Source organism: Musa acuminata, chromosome BXJ2-9 (genome assembly GCF_036884655.1).
Source record: "Musa acuminata AAA Group cultivar baxijiao chromosome BXJ2-9, Cavendish_Baxijiao_AAA, whole genome shotgun sequence".
Lineage (NCBI taxonomy): Eukaryota > Viridiplantae > Streptophyta > Magnoliopsida > Zingiberales > Musaceae > Musa > Musa acuminata.
Genome location: NC_088346.1, coordinates 10,778,766 through 10,799,473, shown reverse-complemented (window position 1 = coordinate 10,799,473; position 20,708 = coordinate 10,778,766). Strand labels below are relative to the sequence as shown.

The 20,708-nt window shown below is 37.6% G+C and overlaps 2 protein-coding genes across 2 annotated transcripts; both read right to left on the bottom strand.

The window, feature by feature from the left end:
• Positions 1-8,538: 8,538 nt before the first annotated feature.
• On the bottom strand, positions 8,539-10,066 carry LOC135621997 (transcription factor MYB54-like). The gene is made up of 3 exons (XM_065123621.1): positions 9,873-10,066; positions 9,549-9,788; positions 8,539-8,705 (listed from the first exon to the last, which is right to left on the bottom strand). The coding sequence occupies exons 1-3, from the start codon at positions 9,985-9,987 to the stop codon at positions 8,539-8,541; spliced, it is 522 nt and encodes a 173-aa protein (XP_064979693.1). The 5' UTR covers positions 9,988-10,066.
• Positions 10,067-11,654: 1,588 nt separating this feature from the next.
• LOC135623103 (D-cysteine desulfhydrase 1, mitochondrial-like) lies at positions 11,655-19,356 on the bottom strand. The gene is made up of 10 exons (XM_065125653.1): positions 19,053-19,356; positions 18,897-18,962; positions 18,626-18,820; positions 18,430-18,540; positions 16,848-16,939; positions 15,701-15,793; positions 14,703-14,760; positions 14,498-14,611; positions 13,639-13,736; positions 11,655-12,179 (listed from the first exon to the last, which is right to left on the bottom strand). Exons 1-10 carry the CDS (start codon positions 19,329-19,331, stop codon positions 11,975-11,977), a joined length of 1,311 nt encoding a protein of 436 aa, XP_064981725.1. The 5' UTR covers positions 19,332-19,356; the 3' UTR covers positions 11,655-11,974.
• Between the last annotated feature and the right edge of the window lie 1,352 nt (positions 19,357-20,708).

Sequence of the window (20,708 nt, the reverse complement as noted above, 5' to 3'; positions counted from 1 at the left end):
AAGTATTCCATTCATATTGATAATACGACTAAAACAATTCAAAATGTTCATTTCAATGATAATGTAACAAGCGTTTCATTTGATAATAACATGAATATTCTCTCTCTTTGATGATAACATTGTTGAACTATTCTTTTCGGTGTTGATGGTGAACTCTTATCATGCCTCGACTTCATTGCATTTGTTGAGGCATAATAGGAGCTAAGCGACATGGAAATAATAATAATATATATAAAATTATCGATACCTTATCATCAAGTGATTAATACCTCGATGCTATGTGACTAACATCTTGTGATAGACATCACAACATCATGCTTGAAATTTCAACACCACATGACTTACATGGTGTAATCTTAATCGTATTCACGACTTCATTATACTTTTACAAATTCAATATGATACAATCATGCTTGGTATCGAAGAGGAGGAACGTGTGTAACTGTCCCTAGTATTAAATAACGTCCTCAAGCACAATAATCACAAAACCCTATCATAAACTGTCACTTTACTATGTTCCCTAACTCAATTCATTTTAACGCTTTCAATCGATTTATCATAACCTAACACTAACTTAAGAATTAAAGATATTTTTGTCAAATAAGTTTGACACATCCCAATATCAAATTGAGACAAAAATGAAACATGATCGACACACAATCAAATAACAAAAATCTAGATATTTGAAGATTATTTTTTTGAAAGATATGATAAATATACATGAAAAATATAGAATTCGGAGATTATTCTTCTAAGAATATGATCAGTGCTATATTTATTATCGATATTCTTGCCTCGACACATAAATGTGGACGTGAATAAATTAGGTTACAAATAGGTGGATATTTTTAGTCAAAATATAATGAAGTTTAGAAAAACGACTTGATTTAACTTGAATCATTCCAATTATTAATCATTATTCTAATAAACAACGCTACCACCAATTAAAACTATCACAATAAAACAAAATTTCATGCAAAATGCCAGTCCAACGGACATTGATGTAACTTAGTCAGCTCAGTCATCATATCACCAAGTCAGCTTGGCAAATACCATCATCTCTCAGCTTAGCTTAACCCAAAGATCACTAGGTTAGGTTAGGTTAGGTTAGCTACTACAGCTCTGCTCAGCTCTATGGAAATTGTTACAGCTCGACCAACTCAATTTTCACATTCTCGAGCTAAAGAGTAAAATATTTACTACAATTGTGCAGATTCAGAATATCAAAATATTTTTTTTTTACATCTATCGACGCTTTTTTCTTGCCATCGACGGTCCAACCAATCGTAGCCCGCCACATAAGCCGGGTCCCACAGACGTCGTCGGGCTGATATATGCATGACATCCGCATTGCATCTATCTAGTGGTGGCGTGCATGCGTGGTGCGGGTGACAGGACATAACAGGAGGGCCGAAACCAGAAAGGACCCACGCTCGCTTTTTCCTACGCTACGCCTTAACCTTGAGGCATGCATGCGGTTCATGGGGGCCACTAGTTGCGTCCAATCACCGAACGGGCACAGACGTGAATCGGTCGCCGACCGGGCGGCGAGCCAAGGTCCCGTGCGGGCCCCTTTGGCTGTCAGATGATCCGGTCCGTCCAATGGGAAGATCCTTGTCGGGCTGCCTGTTTCGCGAAGCCAGAAAGCAAAAGGCGTCGGAAATCCGAGGCGCCCCGTCGCCATCAGACGGCTGCGACGGTCCCCATCAAGTACACCCGAAGCAGACCACGAGGGATGGCCACCAAAAGGAGATCGCCGGTCTCCGGTGGTCCTCGGAGCCATCCTTCGCTTTTGTCCTCCATGTACTGCGCGAATCTCGAGGAGCGCACCGGTATGATCTGACCGTCGGATTTGACGTGGTGGGCACACCGAACGGACGTGACCAGGCTCCCAGCGTACCCGCGTGCCCTGCCACTGTCCGGCGAAGAAGCGTGGGCGTGGGACCAGCGGTCGCCCCACGAGACGGTGACGGTAGCGGTGGCGTTGGCGTTGGCGTAGGTGGTGGGAGGCACTTCTTTGCCTTCGGCAATCGTCCGATCACCACCATAGTGGGGTTTGTACGGCGAGATCACGTGGGTAAAGCGTTTCGTGCCCGGCACGAGCAACGAGGCCGACAGACCGGTGCCTTTATCCTATTCCTCCGCTTCCGCTTACAGGACAAACAAAGCGAGTTGTGGTTCCTCCCCTCCACTCGGCTCTCTCTTTCTCTACTTTTTCTTGTTTTCACTGCAAAGAAAAATTCTATTGAGAGACGTTATCATCACAAAAGAAAAGAAGTATAATTATATTTCTTGAGCATCACAGAAATCTGCAAGAGTTTTTAATAGTGCTTCTCTTGTCAAAGCATGATGCTGCAAGACAAATGTTTTATACGTACTTATATATGTCTGGCCATGCAATACCGTTCCTTTTCACCCCATAATATAACACAATCCAACCCACCTTTCTGCAACAATAAAGATCCATACGGAGAAGCATAAGAAAACATATCATCATTTTATGGGTCATCGTATTCTCATCCATTTAACAATTTATGGAGAGGAAAGAGATAATTAATTGAAAGATTTTATTAGTCTACCTCTCAATCTCTATTTCAACCTCGTACCCTAAATATGAATGGTATATCATCACGAAGGAAGGCATCGTAGTGTGTTGATTCGAACCCGAAAACACATAATTAGACCAAATGATTGAGTGTGAAATAATGCTTGCTGCATGTATAAAAGCTTAAGCCTTTAAATTATTGTGTAATACCTGTTGGAGCAGGAGGATCTGTTCATTTGATTACGCGGAATGTCTAGTTCTACTAAAATTTGTATTTGTGTCTCATCTTTATTGATCTTCCAATTTTAACTTATCCTTTCATCAAACATAACAGTTAATAATAACTTTGCCTCTAATAGGATTATATAATCGATATACTTTCAATTATAAGGAATAACCAATTAAGATGTATTTTTAGATTTTTCAACAAGCTTGTGATGATTTTGTGAATTCACCAATGCATAAACAATACAACAAAAAATTCTTAAATGTCTAACACTTGGTTTCTTATCACACCAAGCCTCAAAAGGAGTTTGATTTATAATGGTCTTTGTTGGTGAAATATTCAACAAATAATCTCTTATCTATGTCTCTATCGTATAATATGAATATAATTCAGAAATCTAGTTTAAGACGTGCTCGGAATTAACCTAAAAAATATTCCTAAAAAGAATATATATAAAAATAGATAGCAATCATCAATCAATCAATCATCATATTATATTACCTTTGTGTTTATTTTTTCAAAAATTATATTACCATCAATCCTATCTTAGAAAATTATAAAACTTATTCCGATTAACCAAATAAAGAAACTAATTATTAGAAAGAAAAAAAAATCCCTCTCTTTGAGCTTTTGTCGAGAAGTTCCCTCCATTTCTAAATTTCCACTTTTTATCTCATATTTATGATTTGACAATGAGCAAGTTATCTCTTTTCTCTATCTTTTCTTATATTTATTTTCCTATAGACCAATTCATAGGAATAACTGGTCCAGTTATATTTTTATACCGTATTATAGTATTTTCAACAATATCAAGAAAACACTATGTTCGGAGTGTTTTTACACTACACTATAACGTAGTACAAAAATACCATAGCAAAATATTTTTATAGTACATTATAGTATTCTTTTGGTATTATTAAAAACACTAGAACTTCGTGTAAAAGCATTGTAATTCTCCTGGACTAATCCATATGAAATGAAAAAGTTAAAGAGATTAAGTGACTAAGGTATTATAGGTATCGAGGAAAAAAGATGTGGTCAAGTAATTCTAAAAATAGAAGGTGCTTTCAAACAAAACAAAAACAAATTGAGAATTAGGTCATACAAAAATGAAATACAATTCAGGATATTTTTAATGATGTAACAATACAAATGCATCAAGATTATGAGAAGTCATATCACCCGATCACTTAATTAGCGATTTACCTACTCCTAACATATATCATGTTTATAAGAGTCGTCAATCTTCAAAAAAATCTATCAATCTTAAGAAAAAAGTGGTTTGATTTTTTTTTCAAAAATAAGTTCTCACAAAATATAATCTTATTTTTTGGGTATTTACTCAAAAAAGCCCCTAATAGTAGGGTTTTAACTCAACAATACCTCTATATTTGATTTTTACTAGAGATTTTTTTTAAAATATCAAAAATATCCTTAAACTTAGGTCAACCCTTTTTTATTAAATCAAGCAGCCTAATTCAAATCAGACTAATCCAAGAGTTCACTCAATTCAATTAGGATATCACTCCAAGTCTCATCCATTCAAATCAAATCTTACGAAGCACATCAAGTCGGGTTTCGGGTCAAATCAATTTTGAGGTAAATAATAAGAAGGGTTACATGAGGGTTATACTGACTGAGTGTAACCCTAGTGAAGATGATGACGATTAGTACTCCTCTCCTCTTTATTGACCACATCATATCGAACCGAGTCGATCCTCTCCTATCTAGTGTGTTGAACGCAACAATGACATCACTGAGCATCGAGTCGTCAGCATCATCGAGCGGTAATATCATCTCCTGTACTCTTCTCTAGCATTACCTTCCATTCCTCTGCGATAACTATCTATTCTCTTCGGTAACCTCTTCAATCATTACTGTATAGGGTTATTTGAGATGACTATGCTCCTATTTTGCATCATATCATTAATTGTTTCAATCATTTTACTAGTAACACACCGGTCAAATTATTAATAGTAACACACCGATCATATTATTCAATTCAATGATGTTGATTTATAGATATAGCATGATGCAATATTTTGCTGAATCAAGTAAAAAATACTCCACGACGTGATGAAATTTGAATAGTATTGAAACAAGTATTTTACATTATACAACGTGTTGAATCTCGGATTTTGATGATGAAACCAATTAATAAGTGTTTTGGCGTTTTGAGTGACGTAGAATGCTTCGATCAGCGAGAGACAATTAAAGCAGAAAGAATCATGTTGGGCCGGAGGAAAATATGTTAGAAGATTAGACATCGGGCTGGAGGATCAGTCGACGTATCGATAAAAGGCTTCGGGCCATGAATTCGGGCATCGAGCCAAGAAGAGCGAATATTATGCCAAGAATATTAGAGTTGCGGAGGTCAACTAGCCGATTGGACAATAGGTCACAAGAGAGGATGATGCGCCGAAGAATCGGACGAAGCATCGATGGACCAATGACATGTCGGACAATATAATTCATGCTTAGTAATAATTGTATAGATCGAAATATATTTTTGTGTGTGTAGGATTAACTACGATAGTAAGACATAAAACAAAATAAAGTCCAAGAGTCAAGAAATCGATTTCGTTGGGAGTTCGAGAGTTCGTCGGAAGTCCGGACGTTCATCGGAAGTTCTGCCGGAACCAACCGAGAAGATCATCGTGAAGTCCAAGAGCTTGTTGGGAGTCCACCGGAATATTGTCAAGAGATTGTCGGAAGTTCATCGGAAAGATCGTCGGAAGCTTGCCGGAAGAAATCAAACTTATCTTGCTTAGAATATGTCTTAGGAATCATAGTTAGCACATAATTAAAGTTAGAATTGAGAAGTAATCCCATCAACTTTGTTAGGAGCCAATTGGGCCCGAAGTTGGACTAGTTTGGACCGAATTCAAGGCCCAACCAGGGTGTTGAAACCTTGGCCAACGATGGCACCGCTTGGGGAATAGCACCCCAGGATTCTTGGGCGGTGGTACCACCGGTAGCAATGCTGCCAGTGGTGGTACCGCCCCTGTTCGACGGTGGTTCCACCCAGTACTAGATCCTGCGGTGGTAGTACCACCTAGGAACGATAGTGGTACCGTCGGTACCCAAGAAACCTGAGATGAGACCTTTTTAGGCTCCAAGTTTGAATCAACTTGAAGCCTATAAGTACTCCTCTCATCCCTGGTTAACACACACAAGCACATAGAATTTAAAAGTGAGAAAATGCTGCTGCAATCTCTTGAGAAATTCCCTCCTCCACTCTAAGTTTAGAATTCTATAAGAGAGGAGTGAGTGCTTGTAAGGGTTGTCTCCTAAACCGGGTAAAAGGAGAAGAGGGGGTGTAAGAAGGAGGTTGATCTTCGCTTATTAAAGGAAGATCGATAGTGGATGCCGATGGCCTCGACGGAAGAGGAATCGACGAAGTGGATGTAGGTCACGATGACCGAACCACTCTAAAATCTGGTTTGTATTTTTTTAAGCAATTTACTTTAACTACAAATCTCCTTATTTGCTCTTTATATCTACTACTATGTTACGTACACTTTCAAAGTTATTATCTTTACGAAATGATTTTTCGTCGGAAACGAATTTAATCGAAATAGAATTTTATAAAATCGACATAATTTACCGCTGCACTAATTCATTCCCCCTCTTAGTGCCGACTTATTCCTAACACAAAGCATAAAGATAAGCTTTAACTAAATGTTACAAAAAGAATCATCTATAAGAAATCTTAACAAATTCCTAAAAAGCCTTTTTTTATTATTTTATATAGTACCAAAACCTCTTGCCAATCTTGGGATGACAATAACTTGCATATACATTCACGTACGTACATACGTTTGAAAAGTACTTTAATGATTGAAATTAATTATTGATATGATTTGTTGATAAAATGATCCTTAAGGGAGATTTACATGTAATTTTATATTAATCATTTGTTCTAGTTATTGTCTAATAGTTTATGTTGCAAAATGTTCTCCCTCTAGCTTTGAATATAATGTTTCACGTTTATAATATTTAATTTTATATATAAATAGAATGGTGTCATTACATAGATCTCTTTGACTTGAAGGTGAGATAGCATATGACTATTGCAGATAATATATATCATAACTTAATAATTTATATTAATCATTATAAAATTATATATAACTAATTATTATTTTTTAAGTATAAAGTCGAATATACCTCAATCACCAATTCCTCCGTCACCCCCTCCTGTATTATTTATTATCTCATGCTTCCGCAATTATTATGTCACTCCCTCTACAAAACATAGTTAATGATCGATGTTACATTGATCATTTTAGACAGTTTCCTTATGAACCAAGTGGCAGGAGTCTAAGGGCATATGATATCCATTTACCTTTAGGTTGTGTCATTTTATGATAATTTTTATCAAATAATAGATATTCCTAATATTCTTTCTTATGTATCGATATGCTCTAAGACTATCGAGGATGATAGTTACATATACCATCTATTAAATAAATTTTAAAAAAACCACTTTACTAATAAATATCAAGTACAATCATCCCCATACCACTGAATTAAAATATCAAGTTCCATAGAAATATTATTTCTCAAAATATAAAAAGATTTAGGCTTTATAGCAAAATTAGCAAGCCAATTCTTAATATAATTACGTACCTTCCCTAAAAACATGGAAGATATGAAAACGTGTAAAAGAAACAATTAATTTAATTAATCTGAGATTTATAGAGGTAAATGGTCGGATTACTTAGTTCTTATGATATAAAGATGTTGGTGAACAAAATTACCGCTGATGAGTCAGCACGGTTAGGTCCACGGGACAATGTCGGGAGCTTCTGTCGGTTGAGTTGGATGCCAAGGTCGATTGGGCCCTCACGACGGGGTGTTGATTAGTATTCTTTAGTGTGCCGATCCGGGCATCGTATTTGTCCTCGGGAAGAAGTGCTGGTTGGCGTTGGTCAGGATTCGGACCGATTGATTGCTCTCCTTTGTGCACTAGATGGCGATTCTCAGGTGGTTGGCAACTCACCTTCGTGAGGTGGTAGTGTTTTCCTGCAAAAATGGCCCTCGTCGGGATCACCCGACGAGGTCCCTCCGACGAGCAAGATGCCAGCCATAGGTCTTTATACTACTGTACGTGGGTCGGTCATACGCGGGTTAACGTGGTGGATGTGCCGAGCAGTGTCTTAGTACGGATTCTGACTTGACATGTCTTGGGGTTCCGAGGTGTGACATGCCGAGCAGTGCCTTAGTATGGATTCTGACTTGGCGTGTCTTGGGGTTCTCGAGGCGTGACGTACCGACCAGTGCCTCAGTATGGATTCTGATTTGACGTATCTTGGGGCCAAAATATGTAAGTTACAAGATATGTCAATTTAAATTATAATGGCATAGTTTTACCGGTATCTTTGCGAAGAAATTAAGAAATTGTGATATTGAAAAAACCAAAGGTCATTGCTTTAAGGAATTCTCAGTCTCAGCATAAAATAGTAGTAAATGTTATAAAAAAATATTAGCCATTTGGCATTCTGAAATATGTTCAATACTCGATTAATGCCTTTAATTAGACTAAATGATCCAATACCATTTACTATAATTGAGGAAAGGAACTTGTTACATTTGCCACTAAGCCATAGCATTTACTTGAGGAATGCTACCATTCAAAGAGATGGAAATGAGATGTTTCTAAGATTATTTCACATCTCTTTGAAGCTGTAAATGTTAGAGTTTGTGAGCAGCACATAAACAGAGATTCTAAGAGTGTTAATACTTTTCCTTACAACCAACATAATTAGAAGCTTCCAACTTCCAAGAAATCAATGAACCTGGCATGGCTCTTATTCTCTTCCTCCTTATCCTCGTATCGTTCTTCTCCCTCTCTTCTCACGTCCTCTGGAGTGCTATCAGAGTCACTGTTCACTTGTAGAAAATCATAGAACTTCAATGAATTATCTTTACCTGCATCCACATGCATGATCAAGTTAAAAATGTTTTAACTTGGAAAAAAATATTTAATTTATAATTGATGTGGAATAAAGATATGACATGCACTACCACGTAATCAACATCATACATCTAACACTAGATCGACATATGTCCAATACCTTACTGCCACACGATTGACACACGATCAATGTCTTAGTATCATGTCAAAGATATCTTGACATTGTGTGACCTAGTTGAATTCGACATGGCACAATCATGATCAAGCCCCAAAGAAATATGTAATCACCCTCTATAATTGATGTCGATCATGGAAGTAATAATCCTAAAAACTCACTATAAAAGAGCTCTCAAAATGCATCATAAGCTGTAAAGAAATATATAATTGCTCCCATAACCCACGTCGTTAATGGAAGTAACCATCCTAAAAGCCCAATGTAAAAGGAGTCGGCATATATGTTCCTTAGAGATATTTGAGTATTGCTGTCGACCTTCGTCTAATCCTCCAAACCCCATATTAACTTGAGCATTAGAGAAGCATTCGTCGGAAACACTCCAACATAGTTTTTTAAGATTCAGAACTCTAAGAGTCGGATAAACAAACTATCGATCGAGATTGAATTGAGAGATACAAAGAAGAATGTCTCGATTGGACATCCAACTCTGATAATGAAAAACTAACTTAACAGTACTGAAAAGTACTCTTAATTTTGTTACCTTCTTGCGTGTTAGGGTAAAAGCCTTGTTGATGAACTGTGTCAGATCGTCGATGGTACTCCTCTACCATGAGAAGCGTGTTTCTTGGTTCGAGCTTCCTCTTCTTGGAACTTTTCGACTCTTCTTCCTCGACGAAGGTACTCTGATCACCACGCTTACGAGGAAGCTGAGACCGCTGTTTGTGCCGTCGGACCATGATCACATGCCAGTGATTCTTAACAGCGTTATCGGTGCGCCCTGGGAACAGGCGCGCAATGATCGCCCATCTGTTTCCATAGATCTCATGAGCCGCAAGCAGCAGTTGGTCCTCGTCCTTTGTGAAAGGCTTCCTGTTGATTCTTGGATCCAGCTGATTGAACCATCTCAACCGACAACTCTTTCCTGATTGAAACAGTTGACCAAAACATTCTTAGACGAAGACTTTCATAGAACTGGTGATCGATATTTCCTGTGAAATCAGCGCACCTGATCTTCCTTGGAGCTTTTCAGCGATGGCGTTCCAGTTGTGAGGGCCATATTTGGTCACCAATGCCTTGAGAGTCTCATCTTCTGCAGGCATCCAGTGACACTTGGTGTTCATATTTTGGCAATACTATCACTGTAGAAACTAAGATGGAAGGAGAACAAGAGGCTGTACGTGGTAGGATATTGATGACTTCTCTTCTCTCTGAGACTTTATGTTTCTCAAGAGAAAACTTCCATCAGGAGATATATACTGAGTTAGGAAGAGAAAATTCTAGTTAGAGAGACCTGCGCACAGTCAGCACTGTATTACAAAGTATAATGCAATGGAGAGAGAGAGAGAGAGGTTGCTTGGGTTGGTGAATTCCGTTCCTCCTCCGCCAACACCTCTCCTCCCTAACCTAAAACGTTTACTTCAGAGCCAATGCAACCATCACATTTCATCACCAACGACCGAGAAAGAAAGTACACAAAACCATATGATTCTTAGCAAATCAAACTATAATAACATGCATAGATATTGCAGTTGGAGACGTATTCCAGGTGAATCTATACAAACCATGACATGACAGTTCCTCAAATGGAAACCCTCTTCCCAACACAGGAACTCGATCGTTCCCCAAAGTCTCAACCTCCCTCGCCAACCAGCATCAGAAACTAGCTAACCTTGTCACGAAAGCCTAATATTCTTCTCGAATAGATTAAGATATCTGCGACCTCTAAGGTACTGGCCAAATCTAGCATTAATCCTTCCGTGGATAACAACCGACTTCAAACACAATAAACATTTACGTGATAATTAACCTTATTACGTGGAGAGTATATTTTATTCTTCCAGGAAATTGGTGGATTGTGAGAACCTGACCAAACTAAATTGGTGGGTGTGAAAAGCTTTAATATATGCTTGTTTGATTCAGGCTTTTTTATATACTGGCGTATGAAAAATGCATTAACGTACGGTAGCGGTATTTGTGAACGTGTCCTTCTTATCGTTTTCCCTAACCAAATATTAGTAGAATATGGTCTTCTCATTCCTGAAGAAGCCACTAAGAAGAGGCAGGAAAGGTGGTCAGAATTCATTAATGGATGTAAGCCAACTAATCTCCTCTCAAGTCTACAGTATTGTAACAACCTGAAAGCTTAATTATATATGGATATACTTAAATATATTTTTCTGCTGTTGGAATCAAGAAGATGCCATGCCATGCACTGGGTTGGTATGACTCGTGCATGATCGAACTTTTGTTCTTTAGAATATAAACCACCTTCATGAGAACACAAAAGAATTGAGGAAAACTATTTAATGCAAAGCCAGCAAGGAACAAGTAACAGCATATTTTCGATAAATTAATTTATCGACATATTGTCTTATCTGCTTCATGCGTCCGAGTATTGTATATAGGTTGGGATGTCGGATCAGTGAAAGTTTGATGCACTGAAATATTCATTAACTTATTTTATATTGTAATATGGTCAACAAAGTCGTACGATTTCTGCTTGAGGAGAAGCCATGAAATGAGGGTCAGTAGTTCAAGGTAGGTATTGCTTTGGTAGATTGCAGACTAAATTAGTCTACTAAAATATATATGTTTCTGACATCTGGGTTTGATATGTTTTAACAGTTGGCCTAACTTCCTTACTGGGAGTTAGATAAGTTCTCATCCTTTGAAGTTGGCAAACTGGTCAGTTCTATTAACTATGATAGCTTAACAAATAATAAGGTATCATAGTTGAGCTTGATGCATATGGTGGCAGTGATGCTAGATTGACCAATAAATACTTCAATAAAGGTTCAACTTCATCTTGATTCCAGTATTATTCAGATAATATATATAACATGAACACTAGTTACTGTGCCATCAAATGACCACTACATTGGACCTGAATGATTGAGCTACTAATGTATGTGTTTGCTTAGCAATTTATTATATCTGTAAACATGTAGTGATCGAGGAAGCAGCCACAGTATCTCCGGCTGTCTACATGGAGAGGCAGTGGTCTAAGTAACAGTGCTGAGTTCAAGTTCAATGACAAGAAACCCCCATTGATTCTGCTCCACTGGGTTATCTGCATTCCTTCTGCAGAATCAATGTGTCCCGGTCACCTTAGAACATCTTCCCTGTTCCGTCCTTGCGAGGAATGGATTCTTCGATTTCCAGCTTCTGCCAGTTACCTACCAGAGATGTCATTTGCTCAACCTTGTCGTACAAACCCAAAAGCCCACCCGTGTGTATGAAGAGAACCTTCCGTTTTTTCCACTTTGTTGGGTTCGCAGTCATATCTCTTAACATACCATAGGCAGCTTTTCCACTGAAAAAAATAATACAAGATACAAAGAAGTTAGATATGTAGAATCATGTTGCTTGGCAATAACAATTCTCATGTCAGATACACTTGTGCAATACTTTGGTATATTCGGAGTTTATAAGATTCACTTTGTCACTCTAGATTAATGTATCACATTATGCAAAAGAGGTAATCATCATATCAAGGTTCATGATCATTGGGTCATGGACAGGGCAACTGAGAAAAGAAGCCAGATGATTTCTGCTTCTTCACAGAGATGATCATATTTTGTTGTCGATGAAATATTGCATTAACCTGATTCCACAATTAAAACCCTGGATCATGGTGTGGACATCATCTTGACTAAAGGAACATTATACACATGAAATAACCAAAAGAGTGCTTTGTATCCCAGTCTTTGGTTAACAGTAATACATTTATGGAATGACCATTCATCACTCTCTCCAAATAAACCCAACATAGTTAATGTAGATTTATCATAACATGCCTCTCTGAGAATTAAAAATAGAAAAATATGTCCCTTTTTTTTTGCACTAGATTGTGAATTGTAGTGAAAGTGTCAGCTTGGACATATGACATTTAGTTTAGGTGAAAGAAGATATATTGTCACGAAAAGTAGAATTAAGCTTTTCCAATGTCAAGTTTCTAATTAAAACACAAACAGTGCACACAAGTGACCATGATGTAAATTGCCGTGTCTAGCCTTTGTAACTTTACATCAATAAGTAGTTGCACATAGTTTGCGAACAGATATTGTGTAGAAAAAATACTGTCCACTTTCTTTGTCACATCCGAATACATGTTTTTATCAGGCTATTACATAAATTAACATGGACAGATTTTTAATAGATCAATTATAGGCCAAAGCTCTGCTGTACAAGGACAGATACAAGTTTTCTCATGTACAACTCTAACCAAAATGCTCAGATATTATTAGATGAAACCAAGATGTAAATTTATCTCTGTAGCCAATTTAACTTTATATGAACAAGTAGTGCCAATGCCAATGCAAATAGAAGTGATACTTGTTCTCCCTTACAAGCTTGCCACTGGAAGCAAACGGTAAAAGCATCTTTGCTTTGGTGAAGAATGTAATGTGGAATGATAATTCTAAATTTTAAGATGAGTTTCGAGTTTGGGAACATAGTATATTAAACAGTTATGTGGAATTGTCATATGGTTAGTAATTAAACAGTTATCATGTTTGTAATTAAACATTCAACAGTTATATAGTACATTAAGCATCAATTGTCATGTGGTTAGTAACTAAACAGTTATTAAGTTTGACAAAACAATGGAATGCCAACCTAGTTGCATTGAAACTCACAACAATGATTTACTCAATAAACTTATATGGCTTCCATAAATTTTGGAACATCTTCAACTATGTTTCAACGAAGCAATAAGTTGTAAGAGAGGATGCAACTTGCCCAAAAGATATGAGAAAAGATCTCAAAAGCACCTGTAGACTGGGTCAAGAACAACTCCTGTTGCTGCTGCAACATCTTTAACAAATTGAAGCTCTTCTGCTGTGTTCATGGCATATCCTAAGCCCTTGGCCTGGGATGAAAATGAAGAAACTAGCTTTAGAATATAGAACACTGTCGAACTTAAATGAACCAAAAGAAGAAATAGTTAACAACTACACCAGCTAGGTGTATAAGACGATGAAATTGTTTTACTTATAGGATATAATTCCATAACGTCAAGCACAAATGATTTTATCACCCCGGTCAGTAAAGATGACAGTAACAACCATATAACATGAATATAAATAGATTTGTAACTGTCTCCTCTCCTGGCCTGATCTCAAGACTTTAATGGTCATAGTTCAACCATTTCATCAATCACCTTGTGCCTTTTCCACATCCAATATCATAAACAAAAAGAAAAAGATAAATTTGGAGAACTTCAGATAAATGAAGAACATTTTTAAATCATTTAGAAAATTTTACAACAAATTCAAAGAGAGGTAGTAACATCTATAAAGTGATGAATGATGATAATTGATTATTCTTCTGGGGGTTAGATGCATTATATGACTCATATTCAACAATTTTATGGTAATAGTTGATTATACTTTTGGGAATTGGATGCATTGTATGACTTACAGCACCTATATAGCGATGAAGGATGATAATTGCAGCTCTACTGAACTAGCATCTAAAGACTCGTGCTTGCCACAATCATTTTTGCCTCAAGCTGTCCAGAATATGCAAATATACTTTATAGTATTGATGTCTTTTTTAAATAAAAAAAATCCAATAAACACAACACCACATAAACAAGAAAATTTTGAAAATATGGAATTCTCAACTCACATCCTGAATATCGATTATATCATGTGAATCAAAACCGGCTTCTAGTCCATCAATCAGGCCTTGAACGAAGTTGTAAAAGTAAGTAGGATCATCACAAACAGAAAATGCGTGAACCTAGTACCGAAACAAAGTTCGTCAGCAACAAAAGAGACATTGAACCACTATCAAAACAATGAGCCACTAAGATTAAGATAATGTGACATACCTTTGCCTTCAAACTACTCAGTCTAGATCCCAGAGAAAGGCCAGCAATTGTTCCACCACTACAAGTTGGAAAGATAATTTCTGGATGAACATAGGCTTAATGAACACATGTATTATATATTTAAAAAAAAAGAATTTCAGGGATACGATCCATGAAGCGAAATGGATGAGAAAACTAATAAAGTTAAAATTGAATTTTGAAGAGGAAATAAGATAGAATTGTGATTTACAGACCACAACATAATAGCACACAATTTAAATATGTGATTCTAGACAACCAGATGATGAATAAAAAGAAACTAATTCTGAACCAAGGATTGCAATATTGGTCAGGCCAGTACAGTATGGGTGGTATTTACTGGTCCGACTGACCGTCGAAATGCTAGCCAAGCCCTACAGGAGTTACCACCTGATGATCCTTGTAAACTAGGCTTATCAACTGGTACACATGTCACCAGGCTTGTGCTAGGCAATAAGCCCACCCAATGATGAGCCCAGCTAAAGCTGGGGCCTCTTTGGCACCTTTAAACCAGTCTCTCCTCTCCCTTTCCCTTTCATGATGCCTCTCTTACAGCCTCTCTCACTCTCATTCCCTTCTAAATCCCTCTTAAATCTCTCTCATCTCTCTTCCAGAATCATTCAAGAATGTGTAGGAGAGGGTTTCTACTATATCTTTCCAGTAAGGCAAAACTCAAGTTTGGGAAATATATTATAGCTAAGGACAAAATTTGACATAAAAATTACATGAAACATAAGTGACAGAAGGTCAGATATATATATCATTCCATGATTCATGTTGGCATACATCATCTATTTTTGTAAACTAGCTTTTGTGGGCACGTATATTATGGATATAATGTCAGGTGGATACAAGGATACCACTGGAAAAGAGCTCAAGTCACTAATCATGTATGTTATGAACAGAACATCAGCAATATGAACAACCTTGCAAAAGAGCACAATTCACTGGTAAGCTATTAAAAGAGAGTGTTGTTTAACCTTCCACATGCAACAACAATGTCGTCAAATTGGAATTCACTACAGCTGTTATGAATTTGCTGTTCAACCTCCCTTATTGCTTCAATATATCCCCTAAAAGATCAGCAAAATCTTAGGGATCACTTCTTAAAAGAAATCAAGCAATAGTTTGAGTTCATCATACGGCATGGTGCTTAGAACACATCAGAAAGACATGGAATACGTACTAGGTAAATTTCCAAAAAAATGCATCGCAATTAACTTACCTTGAATAATTCATATACAGAGAACAGCTGAGGTATACAACATATAAAACTACTATTGATGATTAAGGAAAAAGAACGAACCTGAATCAATTACATTCATATTTATGTCAGCAGAAAATAGGCTTTGCTGTAAATACGACTCAATGATATAAATCAATCAATAATTCTTGCACCGATGTTCACTATAATATTTAGATTGAGGGTATAATGTGTTGTCCTCCTGTGCAGTATGGTAATATCAGGGCATGGATGACAGCATTGTAGAGGATTGGATTGAGGTTGATCTGACTTTATCAAGGGACAAAAGAAAACGGACCGAACAAGTTTTGCTCCAATACCCGATATGGGTTGGCAACACTCAGATCAAAGAGAACGAGGGAGAGAGGGAATAGAAGTAGGAGAAGGAAGTGGTGTCGTATATGAACTGCAGGAGGTGGCAGCAGCAGTAGCAGCAATGCAAGGAGAAAGAGGAGGCGATGGTGCTGATAAGAGGAGGTGGATGTCAAAGCAGTGATGTTGGAGGTTGAGGCTGAGAGAAGGAACAAGAGGAAAAGCTGTCAATAACAGCCGTTTTCAACTATACAGATTCAGAAACTTAAAAAAAATTAAAAGCACCCACATTTTGAATTGGCCTGGAAATCGTATGCTCCACATGCCAGTCCTCTGTCCAACCGGCAAATACCAAGCAGCACCAGGTGCTATGCCTGGTGTTTAGAACCTTGGTTGCCACTGTGACATCGAAATACTTGCATGAATGATGTAAATGTCTTACATTATGCTACATAAGATTGATATATCATAATTATCATGATAAAAAGAAGCCATCAAAAGGTTGATATGCTACATCTGTTCATTCCATGTTGGCATCTAGTTGCACGACATGTATGATTGACATAACTCACCAAGTCCCAAGAGAGTTTGATCCACCAACAGGAATAACATATGGCTTTCTCCCTTGGTCCATTAGTTTCTTCTTTAGCAAGTCAGCAAGAGTCTAGGGGAAATCAACATTGTATTAGGGTGATAACATCAGAAATCAGACATTAATAAATCAATAGAATCGAATGGAAGATTTTGATAAAAAGACTGCAATATAAGTACAAAAGTAGTAGAAAATCTCAACAATAATATCCCCATGATAAATTTGTCATTTATGCTATAAGATCTTAGAAATGTGAAATGATATCCTGTGTGAGCAAAAAATATTGCATAAAACACAGTTAAAAGGATCAAAAAGATCTAGAAGAGAACTGAGCAGTCTTCAACGACATAATTATTTCAGAACAAAGTGACCATTACAGAGATCTAGTTGAGAAAAGAGCAGTCTTCAATATAAAGCAAGTTGATATAGTTATTTTGGAAAAGAGTCACCATTGGAGTAAGTAGACATATCGTGAGAGTTTATATACTGACAAAACTATTTCGAAGCTCACAAGGAACAAGAGTTAGTTGATGTTTTCATGATTAGCAGACTTAAAAAAAATGGAAACAAGTTTCGGTTATTGGGCACTGCTCTAAATGCACGTGGAGTATTCACTACAGTGTTGGTATCTAGCAACCAATCTGTTTTTTTTCTTTTTTTTCATCTAGCAACCAATCTTAAGGTGAAAGGCTTATGATGGTAGAATCACTAAAATCTGACAAATTTGACAAACTTAATGTGATGGGGTTTCTATGATAGGCAGTACACCTGTTAAAAAGTACTTCATATATATATAATCACCAAGACTAATCAATACATTGATACTCAATTCTGATCAATGATACAATTGAGTTTTCTATCTTTACATAGCAAGCTTCAAATAATATAAAACGTTCACATATCGTGAAATTCAAAAAATAAAATGAGTCATAGGTTAATGTCCATAAAGATATAGTAAAAATTACAGGACATGAGGACAAGATATAGTAAAAATTACAGGTTCATTTCTACTGTTAATGCAGGATCAGAGGAAAGTATATGTACCAGCCCTACCCATATGAATAGACAGGTTATGTCCACGACTCTATACCGGATCATCCAGGTCATAAAAGCACAAGGCACCAAGGCTCACCCTTAATAAATTATTTATATAAAAAGAAACTAAAAGATCTACTTGCGTGCCACAATGGGCTTCCGGATATCTCACAGGCAATCAACCTTCTTTAGTAGGGTTTAGAGCCTATACACTGGCCAAAATTCTTCCAGAAATAAGAATTATGCCACATCGATTTGATAATAAAAGGAACTATTAAATCATATCAATAGAAAGCTATATTGGTTATCAGATGATGTCACCACAAATACTCTGCAATAAGAACATCAAGTACAGTGACCAAGTTACCCACTCATAATAGCTTCTGAAAACAACTCAGGATAGGTAACCATCCATTTCATTGAGAATGAGTGCTATTTTTCTTATCTTTGAAGAATAATAATGCAATTGTCATTTCAGTTATTAAAATTGTTCATCGATGATCAGAATACATCAGAAAAGGACTAACCACACTTCCAATCTTTGCATATTCTTCTTTCGACACGAGGTCGATATGAGCACCAACTAGTCGCTCGACAAGGAGATTGCCGATCAAACCAGGGTCCCTGTCCGCTAGAACCTACAGAAACTCAATTGAATACTCAGCTCCCCGTACCCCTGCTTGAACTTGAAGAAAAGAAGACTGAATGCTCAAACAGCTTCACCTTGGAAGTGCGCAAAATCAGATAGCAATCCAGATTCAAATATCTCGCGGCAACAGCAGTAGCGCGACAGTGGTTGCTCTGGATCCCTCCCACCGTAATAACACAGTCGGCACCGCTCGCAACAGCATCGGCCATCAAAAATTCCAACTTCCTTACCTTGTTCCCGCTCAACTGCATCCCCGAAAGGTCGTCGCGCTGCAAGGTCCCGACTTTCTGTCAGTTCTACCGAGCAAATGGCATCCGGCAGGTCAATTGAAACCAAAATTCCAACCTTTATCCATAATTCGGTGTCCTCCGGCAAGTTAGGGAGATTCCATCTGTGAATGGGAGTTGGAAGCTACAAATAACCAGACAATATCGGTCGAAATCCCATCTCAGTAAAAGGAAGAATGCGATTATGGAGACATAGAAGGATGAATTGGTGTACATGGCCGAGGGAGAAGGCGTGAGAGGGAACTGGGCGGAGGTGGGATGCCCACAAAGGGGGATCGTATCGCTTCTTGGAGAGGAACCCGCCGATGTGGGCCGCGGGCATCGCGCCGCCCCCGTCCATCGAGCAGCAGATGGTGGCGCACGTCCTGTTGCGGTGGAACCCTGGGGCGGCAAGGAGTCCTGAGAAGGTGGTTTTGGCTGAGACGATGGTGGCGGCGGTTGTGGTGGTAGCCGACGCACAGGTTGCCGGCCGCAGGAGGATGGCTGAGCTCATTTCCTCTCTCGCTCGTGGCTGACGGCGCCGTTTTATATCGGGATTTTTCTACCAATCCTTCAGAGACTCTAAACCGGTATAATAGGCATATAGCGGACCGATACAATGGTCAACCGGGATTTGCCTTACGGTTCATCACGGAACTCGAAGTCATAGTTAGTAGGGATGACATTTGGTAGGATTTTGATGGGATATTGTGTTACGTTGATTTAAAGTTAACCTCAATTAGATATTTAAACTCACTTTTGGCTCACTTGATTACCGAGTTTCCATGATCTCTAGTTGTTTAACGGAAGAGAATGTTGCTTAGAGGTGAACAATCAATGGAAGAGATGGGATTAATAACCAAAATGGCAGATTTTTAGGCGCAATCTCCTTCGTTCATTGCCATGACTCAATTAGTATTGAACATTTGGATTATAGAATTTTAATAGCAAATCTCCAAAATTTTCATGATCATTATGTTGATTAATTTTACTAGTACATGCCTTAATTTTTAAGATAACCTAAATGTTCTGATTGTGTGTTTCTTAATGGATCTTTGTCGTGCAAACTTCAAATCCAAAGTAACAAAGTTAAACAATTTCGTTTGACTGCAAATAGCATTATGGAGATAATTTTCATCTTTCCATGAACCTAATTAAGTTTTCGATTCAACTTTCAACACGTTATTTAGATATTAGGTCACAACTAAGTAGGATAAGAAGAGGGCCGAGCAGAGTGATGTGGATTAAATTGACTGCTAAATTGTGTCGGCCACTCCAATCTTCCATCTTAATAATCGGTAATACATCTGTGGACATCGGAGGGAACGAGAGATTCGTATGTTTTTTTTTAGATAATAATATAAAAAATACTTTGATCATGCACTCGAATCATCAAACTCGAATCATCAAAGGACGAATTATCGAAGTAGGAGAATCAGACATTGGGTCAGAAAAAAATCATGTCAAAAATTGGACGTTGGCCCAAGGATTGATCAACGTGCCGAAGATTAGGCTCTATACTATAAGTTTGGGTATCATGTTGAAAGGATCAGATATTACATCAAAAGAGAGGATGTCATGGGGAAGTCGACATGCCGATAGATTGGGTGACATGTTGAAGGAAAGGACGGTATACCGAAGGTTTGGATGAAGTGCTGAAAGATCGAACGATATGCCTAGATAACATCTGAAAGCTTCATAATTATATCGGATATATGATTGAATTTGTAAAGTCAAAGTCTTTTTAAGTCAAATTGAGTTGGTATTAGATTGAAATTATGCCAACTTGTTAAGTAACCCATAGGGCTTGAACCAACGTCAAACTAGGCCTAGTAAAAGGCTAAATTAGTAATCTAAAGCAAGCTTAAACCGTGGTACCATCAAGCCCATG